We start from the raw sequence: 18,820 nt of genomic DNA on the forward strand, positions 1-18,820 counted from the left end.
TAAAAAATTTACTTGGCTACTAAATTGTTGAAATTGGTAAGGAAATACAGCAGTTAATTTACACACAAGAAGCCACAGACGAGATGATTAAAAATTACTTGATAATCTGTTTTTGACCACTGGACCTATAAAAACTCTCCCGTTTTTCCACAGTGCTGTGGGATCTTTTATGACTCTCCTAAGGACAAGTAGTCGTCAGTTCAACATCTCACTCCAATGACAGTATCTAGGGCAGTGCAGACTACCTCTAGCATGGTCAGCCTCACCTTTGCATTCAGGTCTTTGGGGTGGGGCTTGAACTCTCAATCTTGTGACTCAGAATTGTCCACTTTTGTCAACAAATATTTTCTGATCAATCCATGCAGATCCTATTATACATGTCTGGAGTAGGTGCGACTTGAATCTGGACCTCCTGGTTCAAACATATGGACACTGACTCCATTGAACATCCTTCTATTATCACATTTCAAGCAGGAGAAGGATTGGCAATGTAGCATTGCTCTGAAGGATAAAAAGCCACAAAAACATTTTCTAAACACTGGTAGATGAATGGGAAAATGTAGATAACAGCACTTTTATAAAAATCAAGATATAAATTACACAGTAATTTTATCATTTATGGGTTACCAACCCAGCATTTATTGTCCATTACATATTATCTTCAAGAAGGTGCTGTGTGCCAGTCTCTTGTACCACTGTAGATCCCAAGCCATAAGGGAAGGAGCTCCAAATACTTGACCCAGTGATGGAAATGTATTGCTGTTTCTTCACAAAGTCAGGGTGGTACATGGGATTATCCAAAAACAGGAGGTCATTCAGACTGTTGGGCTGTTCCACCATTCAATTGGATTATGGCTGATCTGTGGCCTAACTCCACATACCTGCCTTTGGCCCAAATCCCTTAATACCTTTGCTGAACAAAAAATAATGTCTCTCAGATTTAAAGTTAACAGCTGATGGAGCATCCTCTGCCATTTGTGGAACAGAGCTCCAAACAACTATCAGAGTGTGTAGAAGTGCTTTGTAACAGCTCTCGAACGGTCTGGCCCTAATTCTCAGACTCTGCCCCCTCGTTCTAGATCCCTAACCAGTGGAAATAGTTTATCTTTATGTAATTGTCTTTTCCTGTTAATATTTTGAAGACTTCGATTAGATCACCCCTGAACCTTCTAAATTGTTGAGAAAACAGGCCAAAATGTTATAATCTGTCCATATAACTTAATCTCTGAAGTCCAGGTAACACTCTTGTAAAACTATGCTGTACTCCCAAGGCCAACACATCCTTCCTAAGGTGGGTTGCATGGTTGGAAGGGAATTTACAGGTGGTGATGCAGCCAAGCACTTGATGCCCTATGCCAGAGTTTGAGTGTTCACAAGGTTATTGCAGAAACCTTGGCGAGTTGCTGCTGTGCAACTTGTCACTGGTATGCATTGCACTCAGTGGGCCAGTGGTAGAGTGAATAACAGCTTAAGGTGCTGCAATGGGATGCCAATCAAGGAGGACTGTCTTCCTGGATGGTGTCAAACTTCTTCACTGCAGTAATAAGAAATCCAGTAATAGAAAGTTGCACACATTGGAGAAAATACTGAACAGACTAAAAGCACGACGGCAGACATTAAAAACAGTACAAGTGTGTTACTTTTATTGAACACATTATATCTTGGCCAAGTCTAGAAACAGTCCCAGAATTTAACAGTCATCTTGCTGGAGGTAACAGTCCCAACAGTGCCATTTTCAGTAAGGCAGCTCTACCAATACAATCTTTCATAGAACTCAAAAGGTGCAAATGTGTTGAAATGGCTCATAGACATTTTACAGCGTCATTTAAAAATAAAAACTCACATTTTCACAAACCTGCAGCAGGTCAGGCTAATCTCAACAAATTCTCCTTTTTGCATACTGATCCACCCTTTTCATCTGTAGCTGAGAGAAGGGTTCAGGAACATGAAACATTCTTTCAAATCTTGAAAAATTTGTTAAGACAAGTTCGAGGTCTTATGTTTATTGTGGTGCAGAATGGTTTCTGCAGTTGTGTCACAGTTAAAAGTATGATTTTGTGTTTGGTTGTTCTGCTTTACAGATGTGAAAAAGGCAAAGTAGAGCAAAGGAAAAGAATGAGCATTAGTACTTAGAAACGTATCTGTCAAGGAATTCAATCAAAACGGAATGCTTTTCCTTGTTGCAGTCTACAAAGAGAACTTGCATTTATTCGGCACTTTTCATGGTCTCAAGATGCCCCAAAATCCTTTACAACCAAGTACTTTCAAAGTCTAGCCACCTCAGAAAAGAAAGGGCTTTGGTTTAACATCTCATCTAAAAGATGACATCCCTGACTGCAACTTTTCCTCAGTCCTGGACTGTCAAAGGTGACAAGTGACCTTAAAATGCAAAACTTGGGTGCAAAGTTTAGATTAAATTTCCTGTTGTATTGCTCAGTGAGTTTGAGATTTCCATTGCTGTGGCAGGTGGAGCCTGGTGTTGGAGGAGGGGACAGCAAGAATGTGCAAAGAACACACACAAATGCTCTCAAAGCAAGCCTGTGCAAAATGTTCTCACAGAAGTATGCTTTTAATTGATTTCTGAAAAAAATTAAGGTAATTTTGTTTTTGGTGTGATGAATATGCTTTTCTATAGATTTATTACTACAGACCTGGAGTGTAGTTTGTATTACATGAGGTGAAAGATAAACTGACTTATTCAATGTCGATGGTTTTCCAACTAAACAGTTGGATTGTTGAGATGGACTGGGACACACAAAATTGAATTTCTAGATTTATTATAATAAATGTCCTGTTTCAATTTGGAGAGGTTTGACAAAAGTCTTTGTATTTAAAGAGTTCAGCTTTGTCTTGATCCAAACAATGACAAGATTGCAAATTGTCAGTTTTTCCTTCAACCAGCTTTTGTGAAGGATCCCCTCACAATCTTCAAGCATTGAGAGGTAATTCAGCTTTCAAGATGGTTTCTTTAAAGATATAGGACATTACTTGCTTTCTGAAAGTATTTTTTTTTTTTTACACAATGCCATTTCTCCCATTGCTCACCCTGGGAGATTACATAGGTGAGGAAGGCTGGATGTTTGGTCTAACCCAAGTTGGTTGAACACAGACATAACATTTATGTTATCTTTAGTGTTCCTGGCTTCAAGTTGTGAAGGTTAATAGGCAGAGAGATAAATAAATCAGCCAGAATGCCTTCTGCACTTCATTGGTACAAATGGCGGTACTATAGGTAGGAACAAGGATTGGGTTGAGGCCTTTCATTCCCACACTGGCCAGCCTTCAATATGCAGGCTCACATATTGAAAGAAGCATTGCATGGGAAGATATGGAATTGTTACAAACACGGAAAAGAATTGCAGCCAACAGGAATAAGCTGTCTGGAGGATCAGGTAGAGGAGGAAGGGGAAAAAAAAATTACAAAAGAATAAAGTGATTCAACAGCAAACCAACCAAACATTACAAAATCTTAAACTGTAAATGCTTGCATTTCACAACATTTCTTGTGCTCACCATACCAAGTCCTGTTTATTCAGCAGGTCTAGAGAGATTTCTTCACTTTGTTCCTCTCGTGAATTCCCCTGTTCAGATGGATTTGAGAACCGGGTCTCAAGCAGATTCAGGGTTACAATTTCAAGCTTCCATACCAAGATGGTACAACTCTTGGAACAGTTTTAACAAACCCCTTCATTCCGCCACTACAGACAGGGAACACCAATTATTTTCTTACATCTACAGTACTTACAAAATTTGCAAATCAATAACATTTGAGATTCTCATTCTAGAAGTCAAAAGCATTTCTAGACTGCATTTTTAAAATAAAAAAATGTTAAGATAATCACTGCACAAAAAAAGTTTGAGAGAAAAACATTTCACAAATTAGTGATCAATATTTGAGAGCAAAACGCAGAGACTGCTGCCTGCAAACATTCACAGTAGGGATTCCAACAGTGAGGAACATGGTCAGAAATCAATGAGCCAAAATCAGCAAGCCAGTTATGGATTTTTGGGAGGGGGGAAAGATAATTACCAGTTCTTGTAAAAACAGACTTTATTCCTTAATGTTGAATCAAACACTATCACAAGTTTTCATTCGCAATATTGGCAACTGTTCTCATCTGCCAACAGGAACATAACTGTTGCCAGTTGGAAAATAAAGAAGAATGCAGGCAACCGACTCCAGATTTTACTGGTTAGCATTATCCAGAATTGCTGGCCTACAAAATTAGAACTTTTTAGAATGGTTTTAAGATTAATATCTAACATGTATACAGGGGACTTAATTAACAATTAGTCACCTTTATTTTGTAATTTCAATTTAATAAGAAAAAAGTACTTTTATTAAACATGAGAGTAGCTGGCATTCGTCTTGATATCGAGCAGGAGAAGCCTTAAAAATAAGGTGCACAGGTTAGCACCTCTTCAGACAATCCAAGGAGGGATTTGATAAATGATTGAGAATATTAGACAGATAACATAATATGTCTCAAAAGCATGGAAAAAAAAGAACTTTGTGCATATATGAAAGTGTGTCACAACCACAAAATTACCAGTTGTAAATTCTACTAAAGAAATCAGAAAACAAAAAAGAGGGACAGTTTGGGGATCTACACATTAAAACCTGCAAATCTGTAACAACTTGAGAACATATCTCGACAACATGTTCAATGGTCTGGTTACCTGACCATTAGATACTCCAATAATTCAGGCGATACATACCCCATTTCCCAATTTCTGATATCCTCCAGTGAAGTCTTCAGGAATTGCAAAGATGTCCCTTTTAGCTTCTTCCCCTCAATTCTTTCATGTCAGGAATTTTTTTAAACTTTGAAGCTTACCGTTTTACATTTCGTCCCTGATTACAGCAATCTCTGACTAGTGCAATTTACACACACACTGCACTTTACTGAAGAGCATTTTGACAAAGAATTATTTTAGTTCTTTTCAAAGTTCAAGGATTCAAGAGTCTTTTAAAACCCTCATGTCAAAAGGATGCTAAATTTACAATTGCAGCTACCACAGTTCAAATGGTTGCTTTTCATAATCAGTGTATTGATACCGTTCGTATAATTGCCCATGTGAAGGTTGACATTACAAAACTACTCCAGAATAACAGCCTGGAATATTAAAAATATTAAAAATACAATTTCTGATTTAACTACAACTTATAATTCAAGTTTGCCAAGTTCCACTGGTTGTTTGCCTGTCTTTGACATTTTGAAATGATCATATATACTGATTATGAATCAAATGACTGCACTCACAACACAAACGTTGAAGGTGAGCAGTGCTTCTGTTACAGGGGTTTTTTTTGCATACAGGGAAAATTTTCACACGTGGGCTGCATAAACTGCCATCTCTTTACCACCTCAATCAGATCACTTGCCAAAGTTTCAATAAAACACAAGTCTGCTTGCCTTAAGCAGAAGGAGGCATGTTCATAAAGTAACCTTGTCCAAAAGGGGTTAATTCACAACTTAACTGAATGCTTTTCAAATGATTTCTGGAAATAATTAAGCCTGAAGGGGACAATTATGGAACCAAAATAATCTCAGCATGAAGACAGCCACAACAAACTAAAAACAAATCTCTTCTATAGCAGTTTGTCTTTTTCAGAACTCTCTGAATGGGGTCAATACTTTTGTTATCACTGCATTTTTCAGTAGTGAAATTCTTCAAAATTAACTAAAATCATTTTGAGGCAAAAAGATTAACAACTTTTTTTTTACAAATTAGTGTCTACAATTATGAAAATCACTCAGTTGATCCTATGGCTAGCCAATTAACATTTTAGTGTTTAAGGTAAGGTGCTAGTCAGCCTCTTGCTCCCATGGTTACCACAGAGCATATAAAATAGTAATTTTAATTTGTAGTTACTGGAACTTACACTGGAGATTATTTAAATGCAAATGACTTGCTCCTGCAATTGAAAGTTATTCCTTTACCATTACATTGGATGTCATGGTTTGCAAATACTAAGCAATAAAACATCATTTTTTAAAATACAGTGTCTGTACTTATGGAAACTTTGAAGGGAATATAACCAGATTTTGCTTAATTTCTTCAATATTAAACTTTAAACATTCCCAACAACAAATTACAACTTCTGACAATATACTTGGTGGTTTCAGGGGGACTAGGCTGCCCTCATCAGGTCAGCAATTCCACTGTCTGAAACATGCATTTGCTGTGCTGGGATGGTGGTGTGTGCTGACCTGCAGGATGCTGAAGAGAATACACAGGAGGAAGGGAGGAGAAAGAAAAAAAAGGAACAACATTGCTAGAACACTTAAATAGGACAGCATGAGGTGTGTCAGTACACAACTGAAAGGAATGTGCTGTCATTTTGTTATTGTAATCACCAAACTGCTTTTTTTTTTGGGTGGGGAAGAAGCAAGAGGCCAATAAGTTAAAATAGAGTTAAAGTAGAACAGACAGGAAGGAAGATTTACCCTGTCACCCTGTGGTTTTAATATTCTATTAGAAGTGGCATCCATAGCGACCGGATAATATCTGCAAGGAAAGGCGGAAAAAGTGGTTTCCTTTTGTGCCATTAATACATAGCATCAGAATTACATGGGATCCATTGTGCAGGATGCAACAAAATCCATTTTTAGTCCCAATTATTCAAAACATGCCAGTCTGTAAAGACATTCAATCAGGTAAAAGCTGAACATCCTCATCCCACAAATTAAGAGTGCAGTTATGTACACAGTTCCCTCTGGTATATCCTCTCCAAATCACTTGAATGGATGGAAGCTCAGTATCAAGAATAACGAAGGTCGATGCCTGTATTTATCCACTGACTTTTCAGCAGAACATTTTACGCTGATAAAGTGTCTATAGTACTTTACACATCACAATCAAATGGTAGTCAGACAAAATACGGTTGTGGTGATTCACAAGATGAACACCAACTTGGCTTCAAAACCAAGGAGAACCAAAAAGTACTGGACAACACAATTGAACCAGCAACAGGACAGGAAGTTGTCAATACATTCCTGCTTCCTCAGCTCCCAATCTGAATAAACTTGGGGAGAGAAGTGAACTAGAGGCTTCAGTAACTTCTGAAACGATCGAATGAGGATGAGAAAACCCAAGGCGGAATTTTTATCAGTGCCTATTAGACACACAAGCTACTGTCCGCAACCTGGAAGAACAACAAATTTCAGCAAGGTCTTTCTTGAGCAGAGAGCAACTAATTGCATTTTCCAAGAGGGTTCCAAGCATGGAGACGAGATTCCCACTAGGTAGTGGTGAGATGCCTATTAATGGGGAACATTGCTTGTTTCACCGTCATTAACTGCACATCTGGCCTCATTAATATGCAGTTCACTATCATATAGCCCGCCATGACTAAACTAAAGAGGGTAGCACTCTGGTTGCTCCTCCAGACAGCCAGTTTGGACACCTGACATCAACATTTCAGGGTTTGCTCCATGGGCTGATCACACCCCATACATCCAGTGGTGTCCGATAGCTGTCAAGCCCAGATTTACAGTAGATTTTTCCACTTTAAAGCTGCACTGTGTGGTGCTCCAAAGACACTTTTGCATGCAAGGAAAAGCACCAAACTCAGGCTGGACCGGGACATGAACTGAAGATGGGGACAAGAATGATAAGGGAGTGGAAGCCTGAGGCATAAGGCGTTAGCTGGTACAGAATGGAAGATTATAGGTGAGGTGTTGGTGGTAATATGCAGTAATTGCCACCATGGCCTACATGGAGAGAGCAGACACCACCACAGTGAGCATCAAACTGTAACATTGCGGCCAAGGAGACGCAAGGAAAAACTGAAGATGGAGTCCAATGTGGTAGATGTCCACATGGGGCAGGGTGTGCATATTCACATGTATGGGTGAAAGAACAGAATCACTAGAAACAGATTGACAAGGTGCTGCAAGATAAAACAATGCCTGGAAGTTCTATTGTGGGGGTGGGGGTATACCTGACAACACCAGGCCGAACCTGGTGGTGAGGGTATCCACCATGAGCTGAGTTTGTTATCACCACCTTCCAATTAGCAGAAGTGATCTGCAACTGGAAAATGCTAAAGACAACGCCTAGCATGGGCAGAGTCTGTGTCAACTTGGACGAAGGTCACTGAAGGGGTAATTGCATCAATTATGCTCTTGCAGCTTCATATCATTTATAATCATATCATTGTGCATGGGATTTGCATACAGTGCACATATGGTGCAAATGCTAGTCACAAGCGACATCCACCAAGTCACTGGGCCTCAAAGGGGCAGATATTTCAATGGAGTAAATCACAACTGACTTGGAGGCTGATATGGGTCACAGACAAAAACCAACAATTCTCGTGCAACTTAAGGAAGCCATTTGGCAGGTAACAATTCCTCTCCATCTGCACTAAGTATTATGACAGGATTTTGCACGCAATCTTAACTTCCACAGTTGATATGGAACTGGAATGCCAAGAATTCAGAAGTCATGGAGCATTCCCACTATACTGCTGTGTGTTTGTTACTCAGCCAGTGGAGTTCCTCGACCAAGCAAGCGCCTATCTCAAAGAGCTGCGATAACTCAATATATGGCCCTCCTCATCCAGGCGCTGCACTGTCCTTTTGTATGAAGGAATGCGGGCAGCCATCATCTGCAGGGTATGCCAGCATCGACTCTTCTCAGAGCTAAGAGCTTAAGCTGCTCCTAATCTGCCAACACAGGTCAGTGCCAGCAATGGTGATGAATCCAGCCACAGATGGTATGCTTGTCACGGTGGTTGTCCTGCTACGATGCCAAAGACAGATAGAGGAGAGGCAGATGCAACAGCCAGCCGAGGAGCAGCAGCAAGCCACAGCAGAGGGTGATAAGACTGCACCACAGGTAAATGTCTCAGCTGCAGGTCTCTTAAGATGCAATGAGAACACAGGATGGCCAGTGTCTTTCATCCTCAAAGCCAATTCCTTGGGACAAGTGAGGTACAGTGTCAACATAGATTGTGCACAGCCCAGGGTACTGTTACTGAAATGTGTCACTTACTGGATTAGGACCTGAAAACTGAAGGAGTGGGTTGGGGGTGGGAGCTGTGCTCTCTTGGTGGTTGTGAAGAATGACAACTGCAGTGAACTTGTGTGACTGGCTCCTTCCAGAGTGCCACAGGAGTCCTGTATGTAATCACTCCATTGTTCACATACATATGCATCAAGTGATCAATGCCAAGATTGCACTGGTTCATTTTATTACCCCCATAACAATGTCAGTGCTAAAGCACGGGCAGGATTTGGCAGCTTGGCTAGCTTAGCCCAGGTGCAGGCACCACTGACTGCACACATGTTACACTGAAACGGCCATTTCATAACGCAGTGGACTTCATCAATAGGAATAGAACCTCTTCTATTAATCTGCAAGTGATCAGTGATCACCATTACCAGTTCTTGGTGAAGCGTACCCAATACCCTGGTAGCACCCAGGACTCCTATATCCTGTAACATTTTCATGCTCCTGCCATGTTTGAAGGTCCAGATACCTTAAAAGCCTGGTTACTGGGTTACCCACCGCAAATGTGACTAATGTCACTTCTTTGGAACACTTCAATTGATGCAGAGCACAGTTAAAATCCCACCTATGCTTCAACTACGAATGTGGCGGCCAGGGCTGCTGATACACATTTCTGTTGTGGGACAAACTTTGGGGCAGGGGTGAAAGGGCTGAAATGTACTTCGGACAGTGCGCATTGCATCATCATAGCATGCTGTGCTATGCATATTTGGAGCAGGAAAACTGGGGACGTTTGTAATGTTGAGGAGCTGGGAAAATGGGAGCAGCTTTCTCTGGAGGAGAATAAGGACATTTAGAAGGTGGAGGCTCACCTTGCACATGACAGAGGTCAGCTGTGTTGAGCCAGACAGGATTGGACCGACACACAAGTTCTAGTAGTCGAGGGCTAAGTGTATCTAACAATCATTGACCAATCATTTGTATTTTGGGGGTAAAATGCTGCCTGTTGATTGTAAGCAGAAGATAACCTTTGGCATCGTTTGAATGCTGCTGTCATGTGATGGCCTGATACTAGACAATGAAGAAATGCTAATTTTCAGTGAGCTTTTGGGGACACAGTAGCAGTGACTTTGATAGGGCAGTAAGATGGGACATTGCTGAGAACTGGCAAGTTGTGTGGCCTGAGTCAACAAAGGAGAGTTGTATGTGCAAGTATCAGCCATGTGCCATGAACAGCGTGGGTTCATGTACAGCTCCATAGTGCTAATACGTGACTCGGTTTGGCCAGGGTTGTAAGATGGCACCACGGATGCCAGTCTATTCCAGGATATCTGGACAGTGGTGAATTCTTCTGCTACAGCAAGTGGGGGCTAGCATCAGGCACGAGACTTGCCATGGGGCAGGGTGGATTGTTAATGAGGTAGCTTTGGGACACCAGCACAAGAAAATGCACTAAGTCCTGCAGACAGAAATCCCCTAGGAAGCCATAAAAATACGAGTCAGCCTTGAAATGTATTTTAGTTTGATCATAGCTATCGAGTCCCGAACAGAGTCAACAAACATGGGCAGTATAAGTATCAATAGCTAACCATTTACCTTCCGAACAGAAGTTTTTGCAGATTAAATAATAAGGAGAGATCACCCCAGTGTTAAAATGGGTAGTTTTTCTTTAAAATAAAGGAAACAAGCACTGACTACATGTAGGAAAAAGTTAATGAATCTACTACAGAAAGGGATAGGGCGAAAGAAAATTATACATTCCATGATTTTATTCAGTAACCAGCACATGAATTGGAAAGAGATAGGATAATCGTAAGACAATGCACCAATGGCAGAAGAGTCAGCATTCTGAAGGTGTATTTCAGACAATGATATCACTGTTATTCACTCTAAGGAAGTGTTCCTATTTTAGTAATGCAGATAGAAGTCTAGTTACTGCTTAATCAACTTGGCAACTCCTCCTTAAAAATAAAATGTAGGAAAATATTAACTATATTAGAGGACGCACAATTGATCAGAATTATTTGATAACCTTCTAGCATGTACGATAAAGTGCATCGTTACAGTGTATCTCAAAATGTTCAAGTTGCAAAGGTTATACGGCCAAGCTGTTGAATGGCACTTTTGACTTCTATTTAAAAATGACTTAATCGGTCAAGGGAATGATCAGTTTGGTCAGAAGAAAAACAAAAATATTTTCTGCAAAGTGCATTTAGCTAACAGTCTTATTAACAGCACTGTTTTTATACCAGTGCTGCTCAAACAAAGTAGGAACTATTTGGAAAATTCACATACTAGTGAACAAATCTGTATTATACATAAATACTGTTAAGTCACTTAAATACTATGGGTATCTTTTACACATTCACAAAAATAATCAGCTCAAATAGGATGGGATTTTTCTTTCCAAAGAGGGAATAAATCAAATATCTAAGGCACATGGTTTTGCATGTTTACAATCTATGAAATATTTTATGATAATCTACATCTTAAGCATGATCAGTCTAGTCACAGCATGCAAACACCCTTGGTCACACATTCTTCACTCATTTTAAGATTTTGATTGAACCTTTCTCACCTCAACCCCCCATCACCGCATTAAATACTTCTTACTTCATCAAACCAGGGGAGGTTTAAAGTCCAAGCTGCTTTCCTGAAACTGCTGCCCTCTGACCTGTAAAATGCCCAAAACATTCCCAGCATACATGAGCAGAACACTTTCATGACTTCTTACCAGCTGAAAGACAAGTTCTTGCGTCATAATCACTTATGACATCAGTTTTTATATTTATATATGTCTGAAAAAATGTCAGATTATTCTAAATATCAAATTCTAGCTAGATAAGCGATCACACACTGGAGCAGTTTACTTGGCCATGGCGACATGAGAAGAGGAGAACTGATGTCCAGATTGACCAGGATGAGAACATAATTTTGTTTTCTCTAAAAATTATACACTTTCCAATCCCATTTTTCACCACAGTTAGTGTGTTTTTCTATGTGGCAGTCAGTTCCATTTTAAGAGTTTGTTAATGGACCAACAGTGCTAAAATGATCTGGACACTGTTTACCAGCTTGAAAGGCAACTTCCAAATTACTCCAGTTGCTCCTCGTTTGGGCCTTTCAAAGGGCAGAGAGACTGCAAATTCTGTTGTCTTCTCATCAAGACAAGTTGAACTGGAAAGATCTGTTTCAGTGTTATAAAGGCGTCTTCATTTCTTCACGGCATACCGTATACAGATGGAATAAAACTTATGTCTTCAGGCAACAGGTACAGGTCAGTGGCTTAAATAACACTGCCAAATGTTGAGAGGGTTAGTATGCATGCAAGCCATTTCAAATAACAAGATGCGCTTCCTTCTGACCACAGTGGAAATCTTCACAAGGTCCCTGCATACGTTCCATCCAGTTTCCTCATGGGTGTTTCAGATCTATTGTTAGAGGAAGTGTCCTCTTGATCAAAAGTGTGGACTGTGTTGGGTGTGTCTGGGGGCAAAATATTAGCGCCAGCAGCTTCTCTTATTACCGACTCCACCATTTCATTCTGTTCACATGACTGCTCAGATTTGGGGGACTCCATGTCTATGCTCACAGGGTTTGCTCTTTCTCCAAGTACAGTCCCAGAATCATTTCTCTTCTCAGTTTGACTACTTTGCTCAAATGTTGACCCAGTTCCATAGAGCTCCGGGTCCAAGCTGCTTCCACCACTTGCATCTCCAATAACGGTGCGATATACTTCCATCCCATCAGGCAGCATCGATTTGATCTTGGGAAGCCAACGCTTGCGAACCCGTCGAGCATTAGTGCACATGTCAGCTGCAATCACATTCATCTCACTTTCTTTGAAGTTGGGAGCAAAATTCTGACAATATACTGTAAAAACAGATGAAAGCAAAAATTAAACACTGAGCAAAATAGTATAATCTGTTATTCCACCACAGAGAACCTGTTGCATTTAACAAAACGTCGAGCACTAAAGCTCACAGGAATCAAAAGTTATGATTAAATAACCAATGTCATCTGACAATTTATGCAAATGATAAAACTGCTTCAATTCTTGTGAAAGCACAAAGAAAAATTTTAATTTATCATACTTTTTGCAACCGCCAAGTATTCCAAGGTTTCACAATCAATCAGTGAAGTACATTTCAAAATGCAGTTTTCAAATTGCTAAAAAGTGTAGGAAATGCAGCAGTCGATTTGCACACAATACTACAAATAGAAATATTGCAGAAATCAGATAATCTGTTTCAATGATGTTGGTTGAGGGATAACTATTGTTCAGGACACTGGAGGGAAATTTGAAATACAGTGACATGTCCAACTGGCGAGGAAGATAGGAGCCTCAATTTACCATGTCATTTGAAAGACGACTGCTTAGAACAGTGCAGCACTCCCTCAGTACAATGCTGAATTATAAGACAAGACTCTATCCAAATTTGTGAAGAGGGATTTGAACACACATCCTTTCAACACAGAGGAATTAATGTTGTCAGCTGGTAAAGGAATTTCAGTCTAAAAACGCTTGATAAATACGAATATGTAAAACAGGCAAAGTAAATTATTTGAGCCCTTGAGCTTGCTTCACCATTCAGTAATATCATGACTTTTCTGTTTGTGTTTTGAATTTTACATTCCCATCTAACTTTAATAACCTTTGATTTCCCTACCTAACTAGGATCCATATACCTCTGCCTTAAAAACATTTAACGGCCCCACTTCTGCGGCAGAAAATTTCAAGGTCATACAACTTTTAGAGAAAATAATTCCCATCTCAGTCCTAAAAGAACATTTAATTCTAAAACAACACTTCCTAGTTATCAACTGACTCACAAGGAACTTCCTTTCCATTTCTACCTTGTCAAGGCCAATTCAGAACATTAGACACTTCAATCAAGTCAACCCTCACTCTTCTAAATTCCAGTGGAACAAGCCTAACCTGTCCAATATTTTCTCAAGCAGGGTCTAGGCCTGAAACGTCAGCTTTCCTGCTCCTCTGATGCTGCTTGGCCTGCTGTGTTCATCCAGCTCTACACCTTGTTATCTCTGTCCACTCATTCTAGGTGTCAATCTAGTAAACCTCCTTTGAACCTTCTATGAATTTACATTGTTCCTTAAATAATTTCAATTCCTCTCATAATAAAAAGGAAAGCATTCCAATAACCTTCTTGAATTGTATAGTACCTAACATTTTGTGAATCAATCAGACGTTAGAACATGCAAATCCCTCTGCACCTCAGAATTTTGCAGTTGCTTCCCTTTATGTAATACTCTGCTGTTTTATTCTCCTGTCAAAGAGAACAACTTCATGTTTTCCCACATTATATTCCATCATAAAGCTAAGACCTTGCAGTTATATAACACTTTTCATGAAAATCTCTTCACAGCTGACAGAATACTCTTTGAAGGGCAATCACTATTGTAATGTAGGAAAGAAAGCAGCTAATTTGTGCATAAGCAAACTCCCACAAACAGCTTTGTGATCGTGACTGAGGTACAATAGTACACATGGGCCAGGACACCAGGGATAACCTTGCACTCCTCTTCAAAATATTGTCATAGGATCTTTTACATTGACCAAACAGGCAGACTGATAGAGATTAATGTCTCATCTGAAAGAAGACACTTACAATAGTGGTGTGCCCTCACCACTACACTGGAGCATTAGCCTTGATTCTTGTGCTCAAGCCCTAGAGTGAGACGACTAGAACGCAGAACTTTATGGCTCAGATGTGGCTGTGCTATGAATGAAGCTTCAGTTGACACAGGTCAAAACATATGTATTCCCCAAAACGTTTCAAAGACTTCCACTTAGGGGCAGGCACAAAGGTACCACAATAACCTTGGTACCACAACTGTTCATTTTCCACTGGTTGGAGATTCCAGACTAAGGGGCATAAGTCTACAAATTACAGCCAAACTGTGCGGGAGAGAAGTTAGGAAGCATTTCTACACACAAAAAGGTGGTAGAGATTTGTGACTCTTCCATAAGTTGCTGCTCAGTTGTTAATTTTAAATCAGATTTTTTTTTCAAGCACAGGTATTCAGGGATATGGGCCAAAGGCAGGTTTGGACCATGGATCAGACATTATCTCACTGAATGGTAGAACAGGAGAGAGACTGAATGGCCTACTCCTGTTCCTATCACTGTGCATACATAACCAGTCACATTAGCAAGAAACTTCCAATTACTTTTAAATCTGTGCAGTTCCTTATCCTGCATGCTATTCCAGTTGCTTTGCAATGCAGAATTTGCCAGCTCAGCATTCTGACCTCACTGCAGCAATAGAATGAACGACAGAACTAGGAAAGACAAAACCAGAAGCATTCACTACTTTTTAAAGGCCAAACTATGATTCAGGAGAGAGATATGAGTTTATTTAAAAAAAAAAACAAACAAACAATCACAAATTGTGCTTGTTGGGAATTGGCACATTGCAATATTTCATTCCCAACTTCTATCAGAGTATTTTCTGATTGGACATTATCATTCCGTACTTAAGCATTTTCTGCTAACAGTATTACATTCAAACAAACTGAACTCATTACTCCCACAAGAAGAATTTCTAGTTGCACTCGATTCAAATTCCAGTATAATATAGTTAATATATATTAAAATCATTTTTTCCACTGAATGGCATGGCATCCTTTTTAAGGGACTTTCTCCTAGTTCGCCAACTGGTGATGGTAGCCACAGTAGATATGCAAGAATTACCCTAATTTTAGTCAGCCCCAGGATTGCAACACTGTCCTGCCAAATACCCATACCCTACTCACCATAAACTCAGCTCATCTAAAAGTCTGTTACCCACATCCTGACCAGATCAATCAAAATGCTATTTTTTAATCACTACTATCAAATCCTGCCTGGCCAACATTGGATTCATGTCCCCTGTCTCTTCAAATTTAAAAACATTAGTCTGATGTTTAAAATTTCTCCCCAGACTTCACCCTTCGCAGCCACTGCAATCTTCTTTACATTTACAAACTCCTCTCCAAATTCTTTGATGGGATTGCTTTTTTTAATTTGTCATGGGATGTGGATGTTGCTGGCCAGGTGAGCATTCTTTGCTCACCCCTGATTACCCTGGAGTTGCAATGATGAGCTGCCTTCTTATACTGATACAGTTTGTGGAGTGTAGGAAAAGGGAGTTCTCAGATTTTGATACAACTACTATGAAGAAATGACAATATACTTTATAGTCAGGATGGTGTGTGGTTTGCAGAGGAACATGGAGATGGTGGTACCCATGCATCTGCAGCCCTTGCCCTTCTACAGGTAAAGGTTATTGGCTTGGGACATGGTGTCTAGTTACTGCTTACTACAAAAAAAAAAGGGTACGGTCAGTAATTGCTAGACTAACAATTGAGGGGCCCAGGCTAGTACTCGAGAACATGATTAATATTCCACCACAAAAACTGGGGGAATATGAATTCAACTGAAAATCTGGAATTGAAAGCTGGTTTCAATAATGGCTAATCATGAAAATGATTAACCTTCACAAAAACCAAAATCAACTTCACAGATATAATTTAGGAAAGGAAATCTGCCATCCTTCTCTGATCTGGCCTTCATGTGACTTCATTGCAACATGGTTGACTCTTAACTGTCCTCAAATGGCCTAGCAAGCCACTCAGTTCGGGACCAGGGGGGATGGACCAATGGTTAGCAATGCCTACATACCTTGAAAGAGCGAAAAAGAATTAAACTGTGATCTATTTGAGGTTTTCTATTGGAAAGGAGAAAACAGAATGACAATACCCCATAAAAACCTTCACAACATCAAATTTGTCTGCAAAATTCTACCACAAACAGTATATACATTCTTACCGATTATTCTACAACTTCAGGCATATATAGAAATTCACAGTTCATCTTCGATGAGGATAAATCATTTACAACTCACATTTTACTGCATTCAAGACTCTGCTATCCAGAGGCTTTCTGCTGGGGTCACTTGTGGAGGATCGAATCCCTGTGCCACAACTATTTGCCAAAGTGTTGCTGCAAAGTTAATGGAAGGCATTATTATTCTTCATAGATCCACAGTGCCTTGACTGTGCAATGATGATGATTTAAACTCAAGATGACCACTACACAGTCAAGCACCTGTCACTCACCGATCAAAGAATGAGGCAAGCAGGCGACGGAGGAGGACCTTGTGCTTGACCCCTGCACAGAGGTGACAGTTCATCAGCTGACCTCGTGTGATATAAACTCCTGAACCTAGGAAGTAAAAGAGCAAAATTGTTAAATTTGTGCTTTACACACACTTGTGCTATATTGCTTTCAAAATGAATTATAAACAAACACTATAGTCTACCATTTAGTTGGTCATCCTTAACTGTTTCAGATAGCTACTCAAGAAAAAGTTAGAACTACCTTCGTTAAAAAGAATGATAAGCCAGAGGACATTTTAATAGCTGGAAAACTACGCATAATGGACTACACTCCAAATTTTTTCCAGGGCCAACTGATGCTCATATTGGATATAGTTGGAATTAAGGTAGCATACTCAGTTCAATTTAGACATCAGGTCAAGTCACAGGGATGATAACACCAGCAACAGAAGACACTTCTTTTTAAAATGGGAAATTGCATTTTTTGTACATTCTAATTCAAACCATTACATTAGGAGAATAAGATTTTCCATATTTTAGCTGTTTACCAGAACTTTCTCCAACATATAAGATGTCACAAGAGTTAATCCTAAATATTCAGTTTTATAATTTTATAGAAGCCTCTCTATCTGGACTTAAAAATTACTAATTTTATTTAAAAGTGAGCTTCATGTCTATGGAAAATTGCAAAATTCATTGTTGTTTAGGAATTAAAATAAACTATGGTATCTCTTTTTTGTAGGAAATGTTATTTACATTGTAATTTTTTGCCCGGCAGCAAATTCATCATGATCACTGGAGGGATTGGTGAGACATAGAAACTAAAGGTTTGAATAATTAGGGCACACAACAAGTCATGAATAAATTTAATTTACATAAATGCATTATGCATTAGAAACACTTCTATTTGTTCCACTGACGAGCTTTGTATCACCACTAGTTATGCAACATTGGGTGTAAAGGGCAGATTGGAAGAATGTAGCATATTTCCAATTTCTTTTGTAATAAAAATTACTACTCAATGGTAATTGATTTTCATGGACAGAGTCTATGCATATTTAAGTGGATCCATCAAAAAACAATGTACTGTATTTAGAAAATCTGTGGTCAGAATTTCTTGTTAAAAAGCTGGTTACATTCACAACGCTGCCTTTTAATTTTATTATCAATACCATAATGGTCCCATATCTCCTTACCTTGTACAACTTGAGTCTTTCAGAGCAAGATTTGAAGTACAAGAAGGGTACATGTATTTTAATCATAAACGACAATCCTTATTACCCTGTGGGTTTGGAGTCAATATGCTTGTAAAACTGCATTCAGAATTGCTCAATATTTTATCAACAATCCATTAAAAAAATTCAGCCTCAGGATGAGGGCATCACTGCCAGCACCAAAATCTGTTACCCTTAACTGCTGGTGAACCGACTTAAACTGTAGTTCATGTAGTGTTAATTCTCCCATTGGTGCTGTTCAGCAGGGAGTTTCAGAAAATTTTGAAACCGCAACAATAAATGAATAGTGATGATACATCTCCAAGGTCAGAATAGTGTCAGAATTGGAGAGAAACTTGACAATGGTGCATGGGAAGACCATCTGAAGCCTCTTAGGCTAGAGGGATCCTGGTTTGGAAAGTGGAGGAACACAGCAGGCCAGGCAACATCTCGGGCCTAGACCCTTCATCAGAAAAGGGGGAGGGGAAGGGGGTTCTGAAATAAATAGGGAGAGAGTGGGAGGC

General features: G+C 39.5%; 1 protein-coding gene across 2 annotated transcripts in view; it reads right to left on the reverse strand.

Annotated features, from left to right (window-relative positions):
* Positions 1-1,621: 1,621 nt before the first annotated feature.
* LOC109910621 (nucleus accumbens-associated protein 2) overlaps positions 1,622-18,820 on the reverse strand; it is a 106,364-nt gene continuing 89,165 nt past the window's right edge. For both annotated transcript variants that reach the window (XM_048613617.1, XM_020509837.2), the window contains 3 exons: positions 17,083-17,188; positions 16,869-16,966; positions 1,622-12,834 (listed from right to left, as the gene is read on the reverse strand). In XM_048613617.1, coding sequence (XP_048469574.1) covers positions 12,341-12,834; positions 16,869-16,966; positions 17,083-17,188 — 698 coding nt within the window. In that variant the 3' untranslated portion in view covers positions 1,622-12,340. The remainder of the gene's footprint in view (positions 12,835-16,868; positions 16,967-17,082; positions 17,189-18,820) is intronic.

This window comes from Rhincodon typus, chromosome 28 (assembly GCF_021869965.1).
Source record: "Rhincodon typus isolate 14 chromosome 28, sRhiTyp1.1, whole genome shotgun sequence".
Taxonomy (NCBI): Eukaryota; Metazoa; Chordata; class Chondrichthyes; order Orectolobiformes; family Rhincodontidae; genus Rhincodon; species Rhincodon typus.